General features: G+C 39.2%; 2 protein-coding genes across 3 annotated transcripts; one reads left to right on the top strand and one right to left on the bottom strand.

Annotated features, from left to right (window-relative positions):
* On the top strand, window positions 1–20,325 carry nptx2b (neuronal pentraxin IIb). 2 transcript variants are annotated; one of them, XR_004327312.1, is made up of 6 exons: window positions 1–723; window positions 1,311–1,530; window positions 2,932–3,176; window positions 3,347–3,526; window positions 5,501–6,192; window positions 20,313–20,325. XR_004327312.1 is itself a non-coding variant. In XM_032502966.1 (5 exons), exons 1-5 carry the CDS (start codon window positions 283–285, stop codon window positions 5,729–5,731), a joined length of 1,317 nt encoding a protein of 438 aa, XP_032358857.1. In that variant the 5' UTR covers window positions 54–282; the 3' UTR covers window positions 5,732–6,239. The 2 variants fall into 2 exon arrangements, 1 of the variants encoding a protein (XP_032358857.1); XM_032502966.1 differs by lacking the exon at window positions 20,313–20,325 and having other exon boundaries at window positions 54–723; window positions 5,501–6,239.
* On the bottom strand, window positions 18,313–24,943 carry tmem130 (transmembrane protein 130). Its single transcript, XM_032502967.1, has 8 exons — window positions 24,765–24,943; window positions 24,598–24,680; window positions 24,341–24,512; window positions 24,114–24,259; window positions 23,892–23,976; window positions 23,519–23,721; window positions 21,006–21,112; window positions 18,313–20,196 (listed from the first exon to the last, which is right to left on the bottom strand). Exons 1-8 carry the CDS (start codon window positions 24,770–24,772, stop codon window positions 20,056–20,058), a joined length of 945 nt encoding a protein of 314 aa, XP_032358858.1. The 5' UTR covers window positions 24,773–24,943; the 3' UTR covers window positions 18,313–20,055.

Here is a 24,943-nt window from a genome sequence, read left to right as displayed (position 1 = left end):
TCAGAGGAGCTGTCCGATCGGCACCACACTGTTTGCGACAGAAATAGTTCCTTTTACACAAGCCACATTAACCGGGCTTACAGTGGCCGAGTCACCCTTGATCGGATTTTCTGCTCAGAATTTCCTTCATTTCGTTGGTCAGGCATGGCACTACTTTGTAGAAATAGTTGTAGGCCTACGTGTTGCTTTTGGAGTGGACCTGTTTAGGATTCACTTTTACGCGCTAAACTTACGAGTAGATTTTGTTAGAGAGCTTTTCACTTGGCAGTAAACGCCGCCAGTATGCTTTCCCACTTGTACGGATTGTTATGTTTTTGTGCACTGGGCTGCGGTCGATTAGCGAGCGGCCAGGCGGACGATGGGAAGCGGTATATCTGCCGGGCAATACCCCTCAGCGGCGACGCCAGTTGCCCTGTGACATTGTTACCCGAGCTAAACGCCGGGAGCCAGGAAGAGGAGCTCAGAAACACCGTCATGCAGCTAAGGGAGACAATCTTACAGCAGAAAGAAACGATTTCCAAACAGAGAGGCACCATCAACGAGCTGACCACCAAGCTGTCGCTCTGCGCCTCGGCCACGGATGATAGAATTAACGAAAAGGGGGGTTCCTGGGGCAAAGAAAAGCAAAATACAATGGGCGACGTTCCCAGAGATCCAAATGACACCATCGACAGTCTTGGAAAAACCATGCAAGGGCTCAAGGATCGGTTGGAGAACTTGGAGGTAGGTCAGAACCAAATGCGCAAAGAGTACCCCTCTGGGCAAAAGCTGTGCGTAAAAGCACAGTTTAGATCTTGGAGCGGATTCATAGGATTACCACACCTTTTGGGTTCACTGTTCAACATAAGACTGGCACTTCTGAGAAACACTAGTACGTATCAAACAGGTATAAGTGAGAAAGAGATTAAGTGTCTAATTGGCCAGCATTGAACTTCCTGTTGCGCAGGGCCGATCACGTGTCGTGTGTTTACTGTGCTTGTCCGCTTATTAAAGTGCTCTAAAAATAATCAAAAATGTCTTCCAGTAGTGTAAAAATGGGAAAGTGTAAGTAACTCTGACCTCTCATGGATTATAATACATTAAAAGGCACATACTGGGGATCGTTTATTACCACAGTTCATTTAACATAACAGTTCAAATAAGATCATCAGATCAAAGGATTGGAAAACTGTGAGAAACAATCCTGAAACTTCATCTGCCGGCCTGTCAATCAGTCATGCAGAAGAATGGACTTATAGAGCTGGTGATGATCTGCAGCTGATCCTCTGTCTGCTCTTCCTGCTCATGTTGTCCTGTCCATCCTCCTTCAGCAACAGCAGCTGCGAGCCAACGTGTCTGGCGCCTCGTTTCCCAGCGAGCTCCGCGACCTGCTGCAGCGTCGGCTCGGGCAGCTGGAGAAGCAGCTCCTGAAGAAAGTCACCAACCTGGAGCAGGAGAAGAGCATGCTGTCCAATGCCACAGCCGCCTACAGGCTGAAGACAGAGAGCACGCTGAACGCCCTGGTGGACAGGATCAGTGAGCTGGAGAAAGGTAAAGGAAAACACTGGCTGTCATTAAGCAACTGTCCTCATGGTAGAATATCGTTTTTAAATGATCAGGTTAGTATTGGAGAGAGGGAGATGGGCTTCACAACATGAGGGAAATATCTCATTGTGATTCATTTTTGATATTGCGATTGCGATATGATTCACGATTTTGGAGGGAATCATAATTGGTGTATCGTTGTGATCTTTTTCATTAAAAATGATTAAAAAGGAAAAGAAATGAAAATGATCATAGTGTGATTTATGCAAGGATCTGTACTAAACAAAGAGTTTTTTCTTCAGTCTGTAGGATACAATTTGTAGGCTGGGATGTCTCTGCAGCACCACAAGACTTTTCTTTTTTTGACAAATTTGACATTTGACAATTGACATTTCAACAATACAAAACAGCAAAACAAAACAAGGCACATCAATAAGCACAAATAGGCATTTGTCGATATCCAAAATGTAGATATGTTAGTGGTATGTTTTACTGGTATGGTGACACACTGACTCCCATCGTGGCATTTAATAAAATAAATAAATAAATAAATAAATAAATAAAGAATAATAATAAGGAGCGACTGACAAGTACATGCACAGATGGATACTCTGTGTGCAAAATGCTCCCACCTTCCATAATCAGTGACCTTATTGAAATTAGATAAGAAAAAGAATAAAGAAAAAAAGAAAACCGGTAGGCTACAAAGTCGCAATAAAATCCCCCCCCCCAGAAACTGCATAAATGAGCCCCAAATCTTTACCAAAGTATTATGTTTCCCTTTAACAACATAGGTACGTTTCTCTAAGGCAAGGCATTTCAGCAGCCTTTCTACCCAGCTTTGCTTGGTTGGTCTGTGAACAGATTTCCATGACAGTGCAATTTTATGTTTAGCTACAAGAAGACAAAATATTACCAGATTCGTCCTGCTATTGTTTAGTGTACAGCTTGCTGGGAGACATCCAAAGATACAAAGTTTGGGATATAGCACCACAATACTTATTCCGAATGGTTTGACACATATTTTACATATATTGCCCCACCTGCGATTTAGATTAGTTAGCACTAGTCCATATTAAAATTTTCTGCAGCCTTAGCAGAGAGGATAAGTGAATTTGAAAATGGTGAATGGTGCTGTACAGAACTAAAATGTGTGCAAGACTACATAAAGCATTTAACCTATTGTACATCTACTACACTAATGGAGAGGAGGCAGAGAAAGGCACTCAGGGGAATAAAAAGAGTTGAGAGGTTCTGATGATTCAGTGACACAAACTGTCGCATCACTCTGTGTATTGAACACAAAGGCAGCGGTTAACACCTTTAAGAAAACACCACATGGGACACCTCTCACCTGTCCCGCCCTGTCCCTTTTCTCTTTTTCTCTCTCTTTGTCTCTCATTACAGGAGGAGGAGACTTCAAGTCCCCAGAGCAGTTTAAGCTGTCCCTCCCCCAGCGGACCAACTACCTGTATGGCCGCATCACCAAGAGCCTGCCAGAGATGTACGCCTTCACACTCTGCATGTGGATCAAGTCCAGCGCCAGTCCTGGCATTGGGACGCCCTTCTCTTATGGCGTGCCAGGGCAAGCCAATGAGATTGTGCTGATCGAATGGGGCAATAACCCAATAGAGCTGCTCATCAATGACAAGGCAGGAAGTTTCTGGTTATAAATCAAAACTTTAATGGTTACATTAAAGAATGTTATGTTCAACATCATCTCTTCTTACATCTTGCTGAGTTTTCATTCAGCAGCCACGCTATATATATGTGCTTTTAAGTAAGCAAACCACAACTAAGAACGTTGTATTTGGAACCTTAGGTCGCCCAGTTGCCTTTGGAGGTACGTGATGGAAAGTGGCACCACATCTGCATCTCCTGGACCACGCGGGACGGCCAATGGGACGCTTACCAAGACGGAGGAAAGCTGGGAACTGGCGACAACCTGGCGGCCTGGCACCCCATCAAACCCGGGGGGGTCATTATCCTGGGGCAGGAGCAGGTAAGGAAGTGCTGGGTTTTTTTCATCACTCTAGCTCCTTTGTTACGTTGAAAGAAGGCAGCCACTTATCTTGAATTATATCACCAATGCCTTCCTTTTTTCTTTTTTACACAGAACAGAACACTAACAATGTAGCATAAACTGTCTTGTGCAGCATTTACACATCATCACAAGCAAAACGCTGCCATGTGCAGTGTCAAGTAGTTCTGTTATTCATGGGGCACCAAGTGCAGATGTAAATGAGAAAATGAACTCTGAAGCAGCGGATGGTGGCAGGCCGTAATGACACAACAATAAACAAGATGACAGTAAAAATGTCAGTGGCCACAGAAGCTGAGAACCAATCAGTGCATTATTAAAACATGTCAGAATGTGATGCATCCGTCTGTTAAGTTCTGTGGGGATTGGAACAGTATTCGAAAGCTGTTCTTATTGGGAGACATTTTCTAGCTACAAGGCTGCCAATAAAGTGGGAAAAGCAGCATACAGCAAAATTCATTTTGACGTAATTTCATTTAAATGATAAATTGTGTTTTAGCCACAGTACCGGCTCTAGGAATAGAAATGATGGTCAATTGGTCCGCTAAATTGTTTTTTTTTGGCCCCATAATATGGTTGACATTTGTGGTTTCTCATCAACTATTGCCATCAAATTTAGTCCAGACATTCATGTGCCCCTCAGGGTAAACTGTAATCATTTTGATGATCCCCTGACCTTTTATGTAGCTCCATTATCAGTACAAAATGACAGTTTGTCTAAAACTTTGGCTTATGACCAGGCTGGTTCCCATTCTTCATCCACACACACCTCCCTCTGTACAAAAGCAGCAACCATTGCTCTACAAAAAGTTGTAATTAAAGACTTGGATATCTTGCTCCTTATCTTCATAATCATCTCCTCCGGAATCCGCTGGCTTCCACTGATTGCGGGTCAGTTCAGGACCATACACTTTTACACTGGAATCTGATATGAGCCACATTTAAATAAATAAATAAATAATGTGAACAGCCAAACAAATAAAAACTCTTATCGGAGCAATAAATCGGAATGGAGCACTAAAGCTTGCAGTCCGATCATAGCCTAAGATGGAGTAAATGGAGTGCCAGAAAAAACTTTTGGACACTTGGTACAGCATTGTTGACTCATTGAAGTCCATGCTGTAGACCGGTGCTGCGACCTTCTTTTCTCTATTTGCGCATGTGTTTGGTCCCTTATCTTGTTTCTGTTTGTGTGTGTGTGTCTGCTTGTGTGTGTGTTTGTGTATGTCTGTTTCTGTTTGTGTTGTTTGTGTGCTGCGGATGTTGCCCTTGCTGTTGTGTTTTTGTTGTGTTTCCCTTCCTTCCCGTCTTTTTTTTTCTTGGTCCTGGGACACGTTCTCATGTCTCAGCATATTGTTTTTGATCGTTTTCAATCTTTAAATAAAAACAAGATGAACATCAGCATGTCCTTGTGTGCATGGTAGCTTTGCTGATGTTAGCATTTAGCTCAAAGCAGAGCTGCTAGCATTAGAACTCTTAGAGTTAGCACAGTAAAAGAAATTGGAAGGTGACAAAGTTGCCCTGACAATGTTATGAATGGCCATTTGTATGTAATACACACTGCGTGTGCCTACATATTGTATGCATTGAGAGTGTGTACTGTAGTATTCAGTTCTGAGTTGAATCTGATCACAGTTAACCCAGACCATTGTGTGTAATACAGTATGACATTTGGACACTTGAACAAGCACTGTAGTGGCCTCTTTAATCTTCTTAATCAAAGCTTAACTCAAGTCATACCACTAGCCAATCAGAGATTTGCACATATTTTAGATGATTTGCACATTGAACAGAAGGAGCAATAAAACGCTTATTAAACCCGAAAGTCTACCCATAGTCCCACTGAGTAACTCCACCTCAGAAAGTTAATTAACTTTCATTATGTTGTTGTTAATGCTTTTTAAATTCCCATCCTGCTGTTTATGGCCCTTACAGGACGTAGTGGGCGGGCGCTTTGATGCCGGACAGGCCTTCGTGGGCGAGCTGAGTCAGGTGAACATTTGGGACCGTATTCTGAAGCCGGTCGAGATCCAGTCCATGGCTAACTGCAGCTCTTACATCCCTGGGAATGTGATTTCTTGGCTAGCAACCAACGTTGAAGTTTTTGGAAGGGGAGCGTTCAAGCGACCCTTGGAGATGTGTCTCGAACGACTGCCCAATGCTTAAAACTCATCTGTCTGCCATTCTGCTTTTTTTTAATCGTCTGCTCTTACTGTGAGGCAGTTTATGTACTTAAAGGAGACATATCATGCTCCATTTCATGTTCATACTTGTATTTTAGGTTTCTTCTAGAACATGTTTTTATGCTATCATGTTGTACATTGATGAATTTAGTTTGATCTGCTCTGTACGGCGAGATATTTGAGATTTGTGACCCAGACAAGAGGTCATGTGGAGGCTAAATACCATCATTGACTGATGGCTCTTTCTTTAAAGTGTCAATCAGAGAGCTTTGTAGCAACATTTCTTTATTTACCATGACTAAAATACTTTATTCCTCCAATACACCCACCACCATGGTTAAGGGTTCCCACAGGTATCAATGCTCAGACATCATGTGCATCCTCATCCCCACACAGTCTCCCACACACCCCTCCCTCACCACTCAGTAATGAAAATCCTCTCTAGTCCAGTTCAGACGCACGCATGTACTGCTACTATGACAAGGTTCACGTGGGAGTTGGTATTGCATGCTGTGTGGTAGCAACGAAAGATTAAAGGTCATGCTTATGTTATGTCTATTCCTTAACTTAGGAATGGGCTTAGAGCCAACATCAATCACACTTCTGATCCTGACATGTTAAGTCATGTTTAAGTAATTTATCTGTTACGTGTACTAGCTGGTAGTTGAAGTATGTCTGCAAAACACTACTGTTGATTTAGTTTTCCAGCTTTCGCATGAGTTAAAACTCAACCTTGTTGGGAAGCTTCGTTCTTGGCATACATAACCAATACCAGTGATACTAGTGAGTCTATCACAGTGCTTTTTTTTCCTTGCCTTTTTCTATTTGAACAAAACCTGTTGGTGAATCATGTTGGAAATAATATTCATAGCTTCAATATTGTGACATATTCCAACTCGCGGTTTGTAGCATTGTTGCAGTGGATTGTCTAACCAAGCATTCAACAGAAAAAAGATTAGTCTGATCAATACTGTCAGTACACTAATTATTTGTATGTCTTGTGTATACTTTTTATTAGTATTTAGTGTCTACTAATTTTTGTTTTTGTTAAAAATCTGTTGTAAGCACACGTATTAGGCATCTTGTCTTGTGGCCTTCTTATGGAGACTTAAGTGCCATTAAATGTTTTCTAAGTGTTAAAAAGCATTGCCAATAAATGAAAATGTGGAAAATAATGAAAATACAGCTGCAGAATAAATTCACAAATGTCTGTTTTATTTGATCTGTCAGCCATTACTTTGCGAGTTTCCTCCAAACAAGTATACTTCCTGTAATCCATTTGACACATGATTTAATTGTAATCATTGTGTTGATCTGTGATAGTCTATGATTTCCCAGCTGAAAAATAAATGTGCTAAGTGTACTTAAATCTGCAGCACACTAATCACTACTATACTTCAAGTGTGTTTATGATTAGTTAACTTGAAGCATGCTATTTTGGAACAACTAATTTTGTACTAATTGTATTTTAATTGTAATTAAATTGTGGAAAAGCTCAACTTGAAGTGTATTTAGTGTACTTTGATGTGCTAAAGTGGAACAACTTAAAGTATATTTTGTATACTTTAAGTATATGAGTTTATATGTACTAATATATGCTTAATTAGTCCACTTAAAGTGTACTGTGGTTGTATTATAACTACATTTAAAAAATGTTGTTAGTGTCTTAAAAATATATAAGCTTTATACTTTTAATATATTCTTACTGTGGTAATAATATACTTATTTATACTGTTGGCTTATTCCAATTACTAAAAAAGCATACTCTTTAGTTAATAGACAATATACTTTATCATTACTTTGCTATATTAATTTCTACCTTGCACATTCTTGCAAATATATTACCAGTATACTAAAGACTGAAAGACTTGTGGGACTACTTCCATGCAGGTGAAAAAATATACTTTAATGTATTGAACCATGTCCAAATTATAGTACATTACAATACAACAACTTGTACTATCTCTTAATGTGTAAACATTTACATTTGGATTTTAACCATTTCCATTATAACATTACACATAAACTTTAAAGAACACAGGAATATTGAACAATGAAAAACAACATTCCTTATTATTGCACCCTTAACCCCTTGCACCATACAGAAACACGCACACCACACATTATGTTCCTTTTTTTTGGCTGAACTGCTCATTGTTACACTTTCGTCTGATGGCCGTGCGCACATCAGAGACACTTGTCTGCGGGAACTCCAGAAGAACAGCGTCTGTTAACCGAACAGACAAAAGATACAGTAAGTCACGCAGCATATTCATAGCATTTTTAAACAGTACATCAGGAAAGTCTGAGAAATTGTATCAGTATGATATACCAATATTGCTACCAGTACATAATCCAACATGTATTTAATAATAACTGGTTGTCTGTTTCCGCGTGATATAGCTGCAATAGAAATCACAGAAGCTTTAAAATAGACTGCATGTAACTCCAGACAATTACATACCTGTAATAGCCTGCACTTTGGCGACATCAAGCTGTGTTTTTGGTGGCCCCCCCCTCCCAGACTTTCCAGTTAGGTGGACTGTGCAAGGCCCTCCTTGTGAATACCAGGACAGCCAGCTCTGGGCAAAAATGGTCATGCGAGATACTATTCAGCCGCAGGAAGGCCCCTCTTGAAACTGTCACTGTGCTGCCTGCCAAGGGGTGCTGCATATGAGAGAGAAGAGAGGAAATATTAGACCGATTATCTCACCTACTTATATGGAATGACCAACAATGTGCTCAATTCCATCCTCACTTGGAAACACTACTAGTACTTTTTTGTTGCTGACAATTTCTGCTCCAGTCTGAAACATAATGTATATGTGAATTTTAAACATTGTAGTTTCTGCATTTATTGTCTAAGTATTTATCATTAATACAGTGCTATTGAGAGGAAATGTGAATATTTACTTTGCAAGTCGATATAAAGTGTGCGCCCCTAAAATTTCTGCTTGCACCCCTAAAATTTTCAGTTAGCGGCCACTGTGCTCTTAGTAAAAAAAAGTTAGTCTGGAGCCCTGTAAACCACTAGGGAGTGCTATGATCAGTGTTGTTGAGGTTCCCACTGACAGCAAGATAATTCATATGGCCGATTTGTGACTATATCACTATATCATTATATTGCTGACCTAATTACCAACACAGGATGATGCTGCCAAAGACAAAAGGTCCATAATGCAAATATAGAAAACTTTGTGAATGAACTATCAAGTAATGAATACATATGTTCATCCCTCAATTATAACATACCATTTCAATTGCACTGTCCACAGAAGAAGATGACATTGCAGATGAAGGGATCCCCCCGAACGAGGACATCAATGCCCGGACACACTCCACACACTCCCTCATTAATTTAATCATTTCTGGCAGGTCTAGGTAAAGGTAACAATAAGGGGGAAAACATTTGGTTTGTTAGTTAGTCAACGTAATGTTACTTAAGTTCAGTACCTGACAATAATGTGGAAACACCCTGAATCACTGTTTAATAAATATACTGTGTTTTGACATGTCAGCCCCTCTAATTCCAATCTGAACACCAACCATGAAGGGCTGACATGATTTCATTCATTTTAGGTGCCATGCCATGATCAGTCTTATCACCCGTCAGCTTCTTCAAGGGAGAATGAAGTACCTGGCAGAAAAGAGAAAAAAAGAGATTAGAATCACATTAAACCTCATTAGGTACCACAGACACAGAACTAAACACAGAACCTGATGTGAGGAATCGTGAGGAAACAGTGGCAAATATAATGTTGTTTCATTTTGTATGTTATAGATTGTGATATTTATGCTTGTTTTTTCTGAATCCCATAAACGCAACAGACAAACACTGCAGTTTGTCCAGCTGTCATGGTGACTGATTGATCTGTGAATGACATCTGACAGCTGTGATCCCATCCTGTGCACACTTGTAATTATAATAAATGCTGTTCTAAAGGTTCTAATAAATACATTTGTATTATATTAGCCTTATTTGTTATTATGATAATATTTTTAGACACACGGGCATGTGCATGCTTTTTACTTCTATATATACACTTTATTTCTTGAATGAAATACTGTATTTAAAGGACACTCTTCTAATCCGTTGGGACCAAAACATTAATGAAGGTTTTTTAAATGATTATTGTCAAATATATTAATAACAGTAAATGAATATATTACTTAGTTGGTATGCACATGACAGCCAAAAGGAGTTTATGGAAGAAATCCGATATGACAATTGTGAGATAAAGTTTTACATGCAGCTGGGTGTAAGATCTCTTGACCTTTGCCTGACATATTCAATAATATGATATAATTGTCTCATATAATATATTCAATATAATTACTTGCCGTTCTCTGGGCTGAGATAAGTCTTCTCTGAGGCATGGTCCTAAAAAAGTGAAAAGAGAAAGAGCTGTGAGAAGCAATTCAACGAGCAAGATTTTCTCAGCTAGGAAAGAAGTATGACTTACATGTCATGACGTTGTGGACTCCCTATGTATGGGCGTCATCAGAACTGGGACTGGATGCCAGGTAAAAGCACACGTCTTGCTGCCTGTAAATCTTTGCTGCTTTCCCTGAAGAAAACATTTACATAAAGTAGGAAATTATTACTCATATCCTGAAATTTGAGTTGTAGAGACTCAATATTTAATTATAAAAAAAAAGATAGATCATGAAGTGTACGTGGCATTACTAAGTCGAGTTTTTAAAAACTAAAATGGACAAATTAACAATTATTAACACAAAGAAACATGCAATAGATGTTAATTCACAGGACGAAAGCATTTTATCAATTTTTCTCATGTCAAGACCTGTAATGAAATGTCTGAAGGACACCACAGTTTTTGATGTTGAACATCATAGCCCCCTGCTCAAGAAAAAGTAGCCTTACCCCATGAACACATTGTGGAGATTCATCCTCGAACTGCAGTGGTGATCTTGTGTGTCTAGGGCCCTCTTCTGAGACAAGGAAGTCTTTAGGTTTTGTAACACCTGGTTGCTGGCTGCCTCTTTGATCCTGGTTTGTTTTGCCTGTCAAAAACGTTTATAGTGTAAAAACAAAGATAAGACTGTCATCACAATGTAAAATTCTCCCTAGCATACTAAGCCTAATTAAATCCAGGATAAATTTATACTATAGAAAACACAGAAATATTTTCATCAGCACCCTGACAGAATGGATGTAGAGGTACGGCAGTAGGGGCAAATGACAGAGCCTCCATAATCACTGATCATGATTATATAGACCATTGATTATATAGAGCACATTCTACTGAATGCAAGGGAAAACGTTCTCAAATTGAGTTTCTTGCCGAATTCTTGCTTCTTGACTATAAATATTCATCATTGATTAAATAAACCTCAACTGGTTTAAAATTCAAGGATTAGTGATGCCTTTTTTCTTTTTTAATAGTATTAGATTGTTAATTTCTGCTTGGTGTTGCTTCAGTGCATCCTAGTGGCAGGTGTAAAGCTATCTCAAAGATTGGAAAAAAAACATTTTAAAATATAGCACATTGTTAATGATTAAACTAGTGGTTTCCAAGTTTTTTAAGTCCTACAGAAAGCTTTGTGTAATCAGGTTGACATTTTAGATGTTTTTTGATTTAATCTTCCATTAATTATCTCACCACCCCACATATATAGCTTATTTGGTGTCTCTGTATGTAAAAATGCATTAACAGTAGTTGAATCTATAGGCCCTCTGGCAGCTACAACAACATAATGCTGCTCCATCGTGATGTTTCAGTATTATTCATTTAATGTTTTCATATATAACAATATATCACTCAGAGGGAGTAAATCAGTACATTTACTTTGATAGTTTAGCTACATTTTATTGCAAATAATTATGCACTTCAACTTGATTGGGATTTGTCATCCAAGGTTTGTATGGAGTATTTAGCATTTTTTTAATGTTTTTTTTACTTAGGTAAATGTTTGATTTTGTCAAACCTCTACCATAAGGAAGCACCTTGATGTGTAGCTAGCCATACTACAGGAGGCTTTTGCGCTGGCATTTAGGAATGTTGCCTACTCACCTGCACGGCCGTTTAGGCTTCACTACGTCGGTCTCACACATTTCTTTTTCATCAGCCACCCCTGCTTTCCCCTCGGCCCTATATCCTTACCGAGAAGGAACAAATTCTTCTTCGACCAAGTTCTTTGTAGGAGTCTATATAACGACAATAGTAGAAAAATTAAGTTTAGCCAAGACATTCTCCTTACAACGACAAATTAACAGTTAGAACTCCAAGCTAGCTGAAATATTGGGAAATAGGTATCCCATACTTGCCTCCAAATAACAGGACCTTAGCAGCCACCGTCCTCTTTGGTTCTTTTCTCGTAGGCCACTTTATTTCAATCCAGTTTGTTCGTCATCAAGGCCGCTGTGATACCACTTGGGTGAACTGGTAGCTACCAAGAAAGCGACGTACTCTCCACTTTAGTGTTTTATCAAATAAGTATAGACGGCGAATTGGAACGCCATTGTTTTCCTAACCGTACAGTCTCCTAACCTCCAACCTGCTTTCACGCGAGTGACCCCGCTCAGATGGTCAACGGATGAGAACGTCCGCAAACTGGTTGCTGAAAGTGAAAACGAATCTGATGCACTTCATTGGTCAACTCGGCGCCAATCTATTTTTAAAAAATACGACTTTAGAGACGTTTATCAGTCTGTTATAATACAGTTACATACCAAATCATCATGCCAGCAAAACGAAAACTGAAGAGACATTTGAATTCTGACGAGAGTCAACCAGAGACGCCAAGAACGCAAAATATAGAAGACTTCAACCGAACCAGGTAAAGAAAAATACAATTAGTGAAATGCTGTGGCTACAACGAAAATTTCAATTTTACTCTCCCGCTGAAAAACGTTGTTCTGTATAACATTACAAAGTGAAACGTTCAAGATATTAGTACCCTATCATACATGTTTGTTAAGGTTAATAGCTATATGATGTGAAAATGTGAAATAGGCCTACCTTGTTTTTACGTGAAACAAGTTATAGCTTCTGACTTTTACTGTGACATCTGCAAGAAAAATAGGTAGGTAGGTATATTATAATATCCCAGCCTATAAGATAAACCTATCTGATGGTTTTCTAAAAGACAATATTACTTCCAGTTTTATATCTTCATCCTAAAATCTTTGCCCAAGTCCACTGTAAGTCATCAAGGCTAATCATACATCAACACTAGTGCTAGCTAGTGGATAATACAACTCTTACTGTGTTCAGGTTTCCTATTATCTTTGTTTTTACTGTATCCACAGAAACAGAGAAAATTGTTCTACAAGAGATTTCTCTGTGCATCTTCAGTTCCAAGAACATCCCTTTACAGAAGACAAGTTACTGAAAAGGTAAGTTCAGGAGAAAGAAATCGTATCTAGTAAATGTAGCTATTTTTATATCCCAATGTTCAACCATACGTTTTAGACCAACAAAGCTGCTTTTAATTGCTCTACATCTGTCTCAGATTTGTCTTGCAGACCATAGTAATGCAGATTACCAAGAAGTGATAGAGAGAGACAGGAAGACAGAGAGGAAGAAATGGAAGGGACATGATGACAGAGAGGAGGATGATGGAAGTGGACAGAGGAACGAGAGGAAGATGGTGGAAGTGGACATGACGACAGGGAGGATGATGGAAGTGGACAGACGACAGAAGGAGATGATGGAGTGGACTGACGCGAAGGAGGTGAGGAAGTGTACATGACGACAGAGAGGAGTGATGGAAGTGACATGACGACAGAGAGGAGGATGAGAAGTGGACATGATGACGAGAGGATATGATGGAAGGGACATGACGACAGAGAGGAGAATGATGGAAGTGGACATGACGACGAGAGGAGGATGTGGAAGTGGACAGACGACAGAGAGGAAGATGCGGAAAGGACATGATACAGAGACGGGGATGATGGAAGTGACAGAGGACAGAGAAGAAGATAGCGGAAGTGGACATGACGACCGAGAGGAAGATGATGGAAGTGGAGAAGAACACAGAGCAGAAGAGAGGAGCCAAGCCGGAAATCAAGATTCAAACCAATTGAAGGTACTACTATTTAATTACAGATTATCTGTATATTGTTCTTTTACATAACATGTATGAGACATCTCTCTTATTAGGACAATCCTGTCATTATAATTTGGCTTATGTGTCCTATTGTGTTTTAGGTATGAATGTGAGCAATCTTGTCTTGTATTACAGGAACCCCATGATGATGATCCTGTATACCCTGGTGCTCCCATCACAAAAGGACAGAGTCTGCTCTTACTCATGTCATATGTACTGAGGCACAATTTGACAGGGGTAGCTCTTCAGGATCTTCTTACAATGTTTAATGAACATTTCCCTGGCTTGGTGCCAGCAACCTCATATCTTTTTTATAAAGCGTATGGACAGTTTGGCCAGTATGTGCCCCATTTTTATTGTATCAACTGTGAAAGCTATATGGGACCCAGAGAGACAGCTCCAAAAAAATGTTCTTCTTGTAATGCTGAATTTGACTTTGAGAGAAATTTAAGGGTTGGGTCTTACTTTCTTGCATGTAGTCTATCAGCCCAAATTGTGGACATTGTGGAAAAATCTGTACCAGTTGAATGAAAGAGAATCAATTCCAGGCATTGTTCACGATATTCAGTGTGGGGCTGAACGAAAAACTCAAGCAGAGTGGACAAATAGGCTGATGACATATCAGTTTCTGTGGAATTGTGATGGAATTCCAGTTTTCAACAGTAAACAATTTTCAGATATGGCCAATTCATGTGAGTCATAAGCTGCACCAAAAGATCGCCAAGCCAACATATGTAACATTCTTATGGTTTGGTAAAAGCAAACCGAATATGATCACATTTTTACTGCTTTTGTGGCAGAGCTCAAGGAACCTGGAACAGACTGGAATTAAATGATAGACTCTGAAAAGTAGAGATACAAGCAAGTTCATTTACTCTGTGCTCCTCAGATTCAGTTGCCCGTCCACTCCTGAGACACACAAAACAGTTCAATGGCAAATTGGTGTGACTTCTGCCTTCACACTGGTGTTGGCCCTATGTCTGGGAAACCCCAGAACCACTTTAAGGACAGAGATGATCATTTTCGGCATGCTATGCTGGCACACACCTGCTAATCCAGTAAGGGTTTAAAAGGCCCATCCCCTTTGATGGACTTGAAACTTCAGATGATCACTGGATTTCCTGAGTACAACACAGTGTCGCCTGGGTGTCCACTAAACAGATTGCATCTTGTGGCTAGACAGTAAGCACCATAAGAGACTGGTATTGGGGGGCAAGGTCAGTGACATAGACCAGGAATTGCTGGCCATTAACCCACCTGTGGAGGTCACAAGGGCACCAAGATCAGTGAAGGAAAGAAAATTCTGGAAAGCATCTGAGTGGAGGTCATTTTTGTTGTTTTATGCATTGCCTGTTTTGAATGGCATTCTGAAAAAGAAGTATTGGAATCATCTTTTTTTATTAGTTTTTGCAATGCACACTCTTCTTCAGGATGCCATCAAAGTGAGACATGTGGATATGGCAGAACAAGCTCTGCGAAAGTTTGTGCTTAACTTTGAGAAACTTTATGGTGCTGCGAATGCTTCTTTTAATGTGCATTTATTAATGCACTTGGCAGCAAGCGTGCACAACTGGGGACCACTGTGGGCAACATCCACGTTTCCATTTGAGTCATTTAATGGTACTTTGCTTAGGTTTTTCAGTGGAACAACACATGTGCCAACACAAATAGTGAATAGATTTCTTCGGTGGAGGGATCTCTCAACAAAAGCAGGGACTACAATGGCAAATGCTAATGACACCATAAAGGCATTATTTGACAAACTTCAGAGTACTTATAGCTTAAGAAAGAAATCAAAGGAGTTTCAACATAATGTCAGAGGTTTTGGCTGCCCGAAGAAAGGTAGCACATCTGTGTTGCAGAGGATGGCTATTGAAAGTTTCATAGGAGTGACAGTTCATTCAGGTTTATTTTATGACCGTTTCATTTGTTGCAGTGTGGTCTATCATTCATATAACACAACTCTTAAAAAGAGAAATAATTCAGTTGTACAGTTAGATGATGGAACATTGTGCGAAGTTATGACCCTGGTGGCCTTTACAGCGATGATGGGGCCTCATCCACATCCACAACTTCTGGATTTAGTAAAAGAGCTTGCCGAAGCGGAGAAAGGTTTGTAAGATGCTCAGTTTAAACTATCCTCAACATTTATAAAGAGGTGTCTCACACCCATATGTATTTGCTGTGCATCCCCATCACTCAAAACGTAAATGTGTAATGGTAGTCCAAGGACAAAATGTATGTCTTCCACTTCCAAACAATGTTGAAAGAGACTAAAATTCTTGGGGAGCTACTACTTTACAGACATCAATGCCAAACAACCTCCACATATCAGTCCTATACGCATGAAGGGCTGTCAGTGACTTTTTGATCTGTGAACTCTACAGTTAGTCTTGTTTGCAGTAGCCCTGCTTTGATCCATTGAACAATTCTAATGAAATATTCTTTTTTGAACACTTGTGACAATTGTAATGTGTTGTATCATCAATTGTATCATATTTTTTGGCCATACTTATTAAACCTTACATAACAACTGCAATAATTGCTATCTGTGTACTTTACATACAGCACAAAATTGCATAAATGGGTTTAAGTGCATTTTCATAGTTATGCTATTGAACACTTTCCAAAAGAATTTCCTGAAGTACAAGCATAAATAACATCACTTCATAAACAGATTCAAATGTAACTTAAAATGCAGTCAAACTTCATATTACAGTGTTTATATTAAAATGTGTACTTTTAAAATATGCTTTCAGTTTAAGTTACAATGACAATTTTGAGCATACATTTTAAAATATATCAAAAATATGTTTAAAAAACAATTTCAAAGAAGTACACTTTACAAATTACACATAACTTTACATTAAAGTATACTTTTTTAATAATATATTTCTATAAAGTGTAATATAGTGTAATTATTTTAAAGTGTGTTAAAAGTGTTAGTGTGAAAGCGTGATGTTAGTATACTTTTCATATATTTACAATAAGTACAATTTGTGTAAGTACATTTTCAGTGTATTATTGGAAATATGAATATACTTGAAATACAATAAAGTACATTTTTTTTTCACCTGGGTTGGCAGATCTACATGAGTTTAAAATCCCTTTGCCTCTTTATGGCAGTATTGGTCAAACTAGAAAGGTAACACAGGAGTGACATGAGTTAATTACACAAGCTGAGCAGGATCTTTGGACTCAGATGAGGCCTAGACAACGACAGGTGTCCTGAGTGGCATTAGCAACACTTAACAGATGAGGAAGGCCCAAAGGTCACGTGCACACTCCCTCAGACAGAGCAGCACTTTCCAACCCCCCACTGCTCTAAAACCATACATGTATTTTGAAGGCCATAAGGCCCAAGCTTAAATAAAAGCCGACGAATGAAATTCTAAATTTCACCAGCTCTTCAAACGCAAGGTGAGCAACTAAACCAAAGCAAAACTGAACAATCACAAAGATAAAATGTTTCTATATGACCGTCAAATGCACCTCTTTGATAGCATAGACATTGTGACATTAGCCTGAAATATATCAAAATAACAGATCTGCTGGACAGCAATAATTGGGTTTTGTACTTGCAGCCTTCAAACTATGATCTTCAGGGAAGTCGTCGGATTAATTTGTATTATCCACACAGGGTTGTTTTTTTTGGTGCCTTGTCTAGTGACGCGATATACAGTCTGTCGCTTGAACGTTCATGCTATAGTGTAAGGCACTTCTCTGTAATTCTCTTCACAACACAATATTAATGGTTGACACAGGATGAAAAAGGGAAAAAAGCAATTACATAACATTCTTCATCTGGCTATGGAGAGCTGAAATCAATCAATAATGGTCAAGGAGATGCAAAAGCAGACGTCCAACGCCAGTCTGTATCTGTCCATACTTGATTAGCATATGTTTTTTGTCTGAGATAAGTGGATGAAAACAAGGTTGGTTGGTTGTTGTTGGTTCTTGTTGTTGTATTTGTTCAGGTCGCCATGGTGAATAGCGAACCTGTTTTTAATGACTTGCCTGAAAAAAACCTAAATGCTGCTTTTTATTAATGTGGTTATGTTTCTGTATTTTAGGTAACTCATTTCTAATCAGAGATCCCCCAGATGTTATTCTAACCACATTGTTGAGAAAGCTGATAAATCAACATCTGGTCACTGTTTTTCCGGGGTGTGTTGGAGATGAATGGAAAGACCATATTTAAACAAAAATTTCAAGGTCAAAGTAAACAAAACAATTTATTTCATATATATGAGGTTGTGTCATTTTAAGCCAAACAGCAACCCAAAAAAACAAGCTGACACATCAGAAACTTTACAAATCTTCTAGTGAATCTTTATCCACTTGTGTTTGTCAGTTATATATCTGATTCACATTTTACATTTACATTTTACACCAGTGATAGGAGATGTAGCTTACCTTTGGATCTGTTGTGAATATGTGTTGAGTGACCCGCATCCCAACCCCCCACCCCAACACTACACTTTCACACTCACATGAACTGAAGCTGTGTCACATGTGAAAGTGTAGCGTTGGGGTTGTACAGAGTTAAAAGCCAAGTTTGGTAGATGTTCTTCATCTAAAAACTGTAGAAGTCTGCAGACTTTAGCACAGCGGTGTTTCAGCTCAAGGTCGATATTTATCCTAGCACCTGCAGCTCCCCACAGCGTCTCTGACAGCTGGCATTCATCAGGAGACTCCCAATTAATAATGTTGTCGTGACATCTCTAACAGAGGACAAGCTGTCTTGAAACATTACAATAATCTGATTTAGTAAAGTTATCATTCCCATACCTGACACTGATGTTTTCTCATTCTATTAGCCACATTTTATTTAGTGTCAAATTATTTCTTGCAAGTATCTCATGTACTCCAACTGATTTAGTCTTCATAGTGCAATATGTATTATAATTTCTTTACACCAGTAAATGTGCTGTATTTATATAGCGGTTTTCCAGTCTTAACAACTGCTCAAAGCACTTTTACATCTACAGGAAACATTCACCATTCACACACTGTGGCCAGGGCTGCCGTACAAGGTGCCACCAGCTCATCAGATAAACACTCACACACATTCACACTCCGATGCGCAGCACCGGGGGCAACTCGGGGGTCTGTGTCTTGCCCAAGGACACTTCGACAATGAGTGCAGGGGCAGGGATCGAACCACCAACCTTCCGATTGGCAGGCAACCGCTCTACCACTGAGCCACAGCCGGCCAGTGAGAGCACATGTGTTGTGGTAAAGTGGAGGCTCAACATCAGTCCACCACTTTAGTCTAAATTGAAATTTTCAATTGCTGTATTATTTTGAAAAGACATTCCAGATGTCCACAGAATGAAGGACTTTGTTGACTCCCCCTCCCCCCAGCGCCCCAAACACACCAAAATGAATTCCTTTTATCTTCATCGCATCTTATCTTGTGACAATGCTGTTAATGCTTACTATCATCCCACAATGCAATGCACAAAGTAAATTGAGAAAGTGCATGTAAACACATTTGTGGGTGAAACTACTTTAAAGAAATCTTTGGAAAACAAAAGATAAGTATTAAATCTTGAGAAAAAACAATTTGCTTTGTCTTTTCATGTTCTTTGGAGAGTCGGACACTGGTATGCACATACTGTATATGTTCAAGAATACAAACTTGCCGTTTCTGGATTCCACTTGACAGAGATTACAACTGAGCTGCAAAATTGGTTATACAGTATTTCCATTCTTTCATATTTAGCACTGCAAGAAAAACGTCTATCACGAAAATCATGTTTAATTCTTTTTCTGGAAAGCAAAGCAAAGCAAGGCCCAAATGTATACATCCATATGAAAAAGAAACATAAATAAATGAGCTCGATCCATTCACAGCGTGCGTAGATTAACACTCATTGTTTAAACATGAGCTGCAATTGTGCTATTAATTTATTATGAGTTGATTTTAATGTCAGCCTAAGCTCTGTGGTTCATTAATTGATCGCTACTTTATGGAAAGTGACCTAACAGCTTACTGAACATTGGTGAATTTAGCAGTTATTAACACAGCTTAGACCATAGTCCTGAGTACATACACACACTGCTTATGCAACTTGATTCATTAAAATCTAGAACATGGTGATATGAGAGATGAGAATTGTCATTGTAACGCCATAATTGGTCATTTTTTGTCTGCAACAAACCCTACACACGTACATGTGTCCATGCATGCTGGAGCACAGACGGAGAGCAGGTGGAGGCATGTGAGAATTAACTCAAGTATTGATTCCCATACTGCAGGAGGAGTGGCTCCTTCTCTCCCGTCCTCACGTTGGAGAATTTAAAAAGAATCGGGCTTTGACCTTCACAGTCCTGGTTCTTCAGGAATACAGCGTTGGTGGAAGTAGCAATCTGCAAAAAACACACATTTAGTTTGTTTCAAAGTAGCTTTTGGATTAAACACAGTTCCACAAACTAAATAGATTTCTGTGTGTTCCTGTGTCACACACAATAGCATTTGTTTCTAGGCACAGACAGCCTCCTTGTGGCCATGAACTGCATTTAAGCCCAACCCCTGACGCTCTATGTGAGGGTTTGGATTCTATTCATCAGTGATTATTTAATGCTAAACATGATTAAGCACTTTACTGAAACTTTTCCCAGTTTTTCCACAGTGCACATGCATTGAAGCCAGTTTGATAATAAAACCACAGTCTTTGTCCTCTATTCATCTCTCAGTCAACCCTTCTTACCCTGTATAAAGAGTTATATTTAAAGACAAAATCCTTATTTTAACCAAGGATCTTCAACACGGGGTCCTCAGAGTTACTGCATCATTACAATTACAATTATTGTTTGATACATTTTTTTTTCTTTTTTAAATAAAATGTCTGAGAAGATTAACATGCATCCAATATATTTTTAGCAAGGATAAATCAGCCTATTTATGAAAATAATTACACAACATCTGATGATAGGCGTATTAGCCCATACGGTACCTACTAAGGTAGCCATCCACAGGTACAGTTAAGCTTAAGGACTCACTGTACTGTTAACTGTTAACACTAAAACATGTTGTAAAAATATATATTAATATGTCAACAATTACTATTAAATAGCTTAGTACAGTGCATCATTAAAAGCATGTCCAACACCCCTGCCTGCTTTTCTACACTGTAATTACTAAATTGTAAAATGTTGCAACCTGTTCATTTCTGTACCTGTGATCTGTTGTAAAGACGAGGGTGGCAGGCGATGATCATGATGAAAGAGAAGGTTGCTACAAGAATGGCAGCACATGACAGGATGAAGAGCATGTGGGCGTTATCTGCCATTCACACGGAACAAAAAAAAGTTACTAGCGGTTGACTTTAAACTCAGAAGTCTGACTTTGATGTCAGACTTCTGAGTTTAAAGTCAGAATTCTGAGAATAAAGTCAGAACTCAAACACATTTTTCACCAGTGACCCTAATCTTCTTCCGTTTTTAAGAAAAAAAAACACAGTGAAACAGCATTTTCTTATTTTGATTTAGTTCCATTTGAAACAGGATATTTTAGATGTAGCTATAGTGCATAACGGTAGTTTCTGTCACCCCCATGAGGAATTTTAAGTAACGACAACAACACTGTCGGCAAGTCCAAAAGATACAAGCTCTCTGTGAATCCCCACCTCTTCCATGCAATTGCTAGTAGCCAAGGAGGACACATGGACTCTTAAGGACTCTCAGAAGAACTCAGAAGAGCTAGTTATCTTCAGCCATACTGAGAAATACAGAGAGAGCTGTGTGGAGCTTATAGTCTTAACTAGCTTTGTAGCAACTCATTTGATGTTCACTAATATAAAAAAAGTTATTCACTATGGAGACCATCAAGTTGAGAGGGAAATTATCAAAACGTTTACATAAACCCTGGACCCTGGAAGTTGGGTATGAAAGTGCAGTACATTTAAAAAATAAAGCAACAAAAAAAAGCGTATGTCATGTAGATGTCAATAACCATGTTCAGTCTCTTTCAGTATCTGGGTGACATGACGGGGGAAGTTATCTTTTAATGTGATCTGATCAAGGTCCTGCTCCCCCTACAAGCCTCACAGTAGAAGCTCTGTTGAAACAGTAACAGGTACAGATGCTGTCCATGGACATGAGGCAAAAGCCTATGAGTGTATCAGACAAAACCTGCTGTATGGATTTATGACCCTGTTTAGAGTGGAACATATCACCTTGTGAGCCTGTCTGTTAAAATGCCACAGGAACAGAAGTCAAAGTCTCCAATAGCAAGTCAAAATGTGCCTGCAGCTAATAAGAAGCTGACACTAAAATCTGGTTATTACGTATTAGAGTTGGATCAAAACAGCAGCGAATCAATTGAACACAGAAGACATGTTCCCAGATTGCTTCATTCTCACTGTTCCCTCTCTGTCTGTGGAACTAACACAGCTAAACGGCACATTAGGTTTTTATCTGAAACATCCCATGACACAACACAGCTTCTCTCAGTTTCAAGAAGCGTTTTAATTGATCCAGAAAGAAAATTCTTCATTCTTATCAGGAATGATGTGCGCAACAATTACAGAAAAGCAGCCACTGGCAATCAAAAACTTGAATCTAAGACATGATATAGTGCAAGTTTAAATATGGGGCTACAATATTAACAAGAATAAAATCTAAATAGAGTAATGCAAATTTGTGTCGACAGCATTGCAAACGAAAACAGAATGTAAACAGGAATGTAAACATGTATAATGCATAATGGAAAGTTATACATTTACATAAAGGTGTTAACAGTTTGTAAAAGAGTAAGTTAAGTATTTGAAGGTAAAATGACATGATGATGAGCTCAGAGCGAGCTCAAGCGTTCCAAAAGTCTTACAATCTGCGTGAAGAAGCTGTCCCTGAGCCTGGTGGTGCGGAACTGAAATAATTCCTAAATAATTAATTGTATGGATGCAAGCATGCACCAAATCAAGTTCATGAATCATTGTAAAGAGTCACTGATTTTGATTGTTTTTTAATCAAATTGCATCAAAGCAGTCTAGCACTGAAAGCCAAGAGAGCCAAATGGCCATGAAGTTGTGGGATTCCTATTTAATTGGACAGTAAAAAATTCATTAACAAAAGTGTTACCAAATGATTAATAGATGGTATTCAATAATAAAGATAAATAGACAGAAACATTACAGAAAATAAATACATTTTGTATTTGGGTTTATTGTATGATAATACAATAAATGATTAAGATTTCCACAGTGACGTGGACCAAGGTGTTAATAGGATAAAGGGGATCACAATGGCAGCATAGGTAACAAAAAAAATAACTGCCTCCAATGTGTCCAGGCCCCTCACCCAGACATATGCATTCATCGACATCTCATCTGTTCAGTAAGTGCTTTTCCAGTTTGACATTTTGTCCTCTTTGATTTATCTATTTTGAATACCACTTTCCTTCTTTTAAAGACCCACCCTGCATAGCAGTCTTATTGGTTAGGGTTACGCATTGGACTTGTGTAGTTAAGGTGAGGATAGAGTATTGGTCAGGGTATGGGGCCTGAACAAATCAGCTTCCAGCTTCCATTCAGAAAGCTATCCCCTGATTTCTTGTCCAATTTAGTTTTTGTCTTTTCATCTCTCCTTCCCTATTTCCTTCCATCTTTTTGCCATGATAAGTAGCCTGTGGGTACGTTTGTGTCATGGATGTATTACGTGTGTGTGTGTGTGTGTGTGTATCGCCACTAACTGTTTCTCCTGACATAAAGGCTGAAGGAGGTCTGCAGCTTGCTGACGTCATTGCGGACACTGATGTCCAAGCAGTGGACGCCGATAGTGGTGAAGGTGTGGTTCAGTCGCAGGGTGTTTTCATACAGCACTGTCAGCGTGCAGCCGCCAATCATGTCCGGCACACAGTTGGGCAGGAAACGCCAGCACACCCATATGGGAGGACTATACACACACACACACAAACACACACACACAATAAGAAATGGAATCATGTTTTTCATTGGATTTAAAAATTTTAACTTCCATTTATCATATTAAAGATGTAAAATTCAAAGGATATCCTGTCTTTAATTGCAATAAACACAAAATAAAAAAAACAAAATGCAGCTTACCTTCCATCAACATGAAAAGCCAAACTGGTGTTCTGAGACACCTTATAATCGGAAGGCCCATTCAGCTCGATGTGTTTAATGGCATCTACAAATTATTTTCAGTTATAAGTCATTTCATCGTTTATTTGATTCAAGGAATAACATGTTAAGTAGCCCACGGCTAAATATGAAGCTTTTTAAATTTGGTAAACTGCACAGAAACTAAAACTTAAAACAACAAACCGAGCACTTGGACATCCGTGGAGTAGACGTCAGTAATTAGAGGTGCGTATTTGGTCACTTTTGCTCCTACTTTCAGCCGCAGTGTGTAGTTCCCTGATTCTGAGTAGTGATAGCGAGCCACCGGCTCAGTCCCCTGGATCACCTCTCTGCAACAAAAGAAGTATTAAAGGAAACAGAAAAGCATTCCAAACCTTTATTTAAAGTTCAAATATGAAACGTCCTTGTACCCGTTCCCTAAGTCCCATGTATAGGTGAACTTTGCTGTGCTGAAATTCTTTTGGGGATCGAAGAGTTCAAACATGGTCTCAGTGGGAACACCTGAAGCCAGTTCTCCGGTGTCCCTCACGTAGGTGGCGTTTCCCTCCATCTGATAGAAAACCAACTTCCCAGCTATATTTTCTGTTTAGAAATAAAATACATACTTAGCTATGAATCTATGATACGTACAAGAAAAGTATAAATGAGAAAATGCTAGACTGCTTACCCAAATCCGTCAAAGGGTCTGTGGTCTCTGCCACACCCAAAGTGATCAGGGGAAGGAGAGTCCACATCCATGCAAAAAAAAGTCTGCACGCATACAATACATCCAGCAGTTTAAAAAAAGGGTCAAGAATGTCAAATGTCTTAAATGTCAATAGATGTTAGATTTACCTGTCCATATCTGCTGGTCCCCAGGAGGACCTCAAGTGGAAATAAAGACACTGCTGAAAGCAGAGTGGTGGGGCGTGGGGGGAGGAAGTGGGTGATGTGGCTCAGAACTGCCTGTGAGATTCGGGACATGCAGATGAGAGCTGGAAAGGCTTGAAATTGCCACCATGCGTTTGAAATCA

Source organism: Etheostoma spectabile, chromosome 21 (assembly GCF_008692095.1).
Source record: "Etheostoma spectabile isolate EspeVRDwgs_2016 chromosome 21, UIUC_Espe_1.0, whole genome shotgun sequence".
Classification (NCBI taxonomy): Eukaryota; Metazoa; Chordata; class Actinopteri; order Perciformes; family Percidae; genus Etheostoma; species Etheostoma spectabile.
Note: the sequence above shows the minus strand (reverse complement) of the source record. Positions and strands in the feature narration are given on the sequence as shown.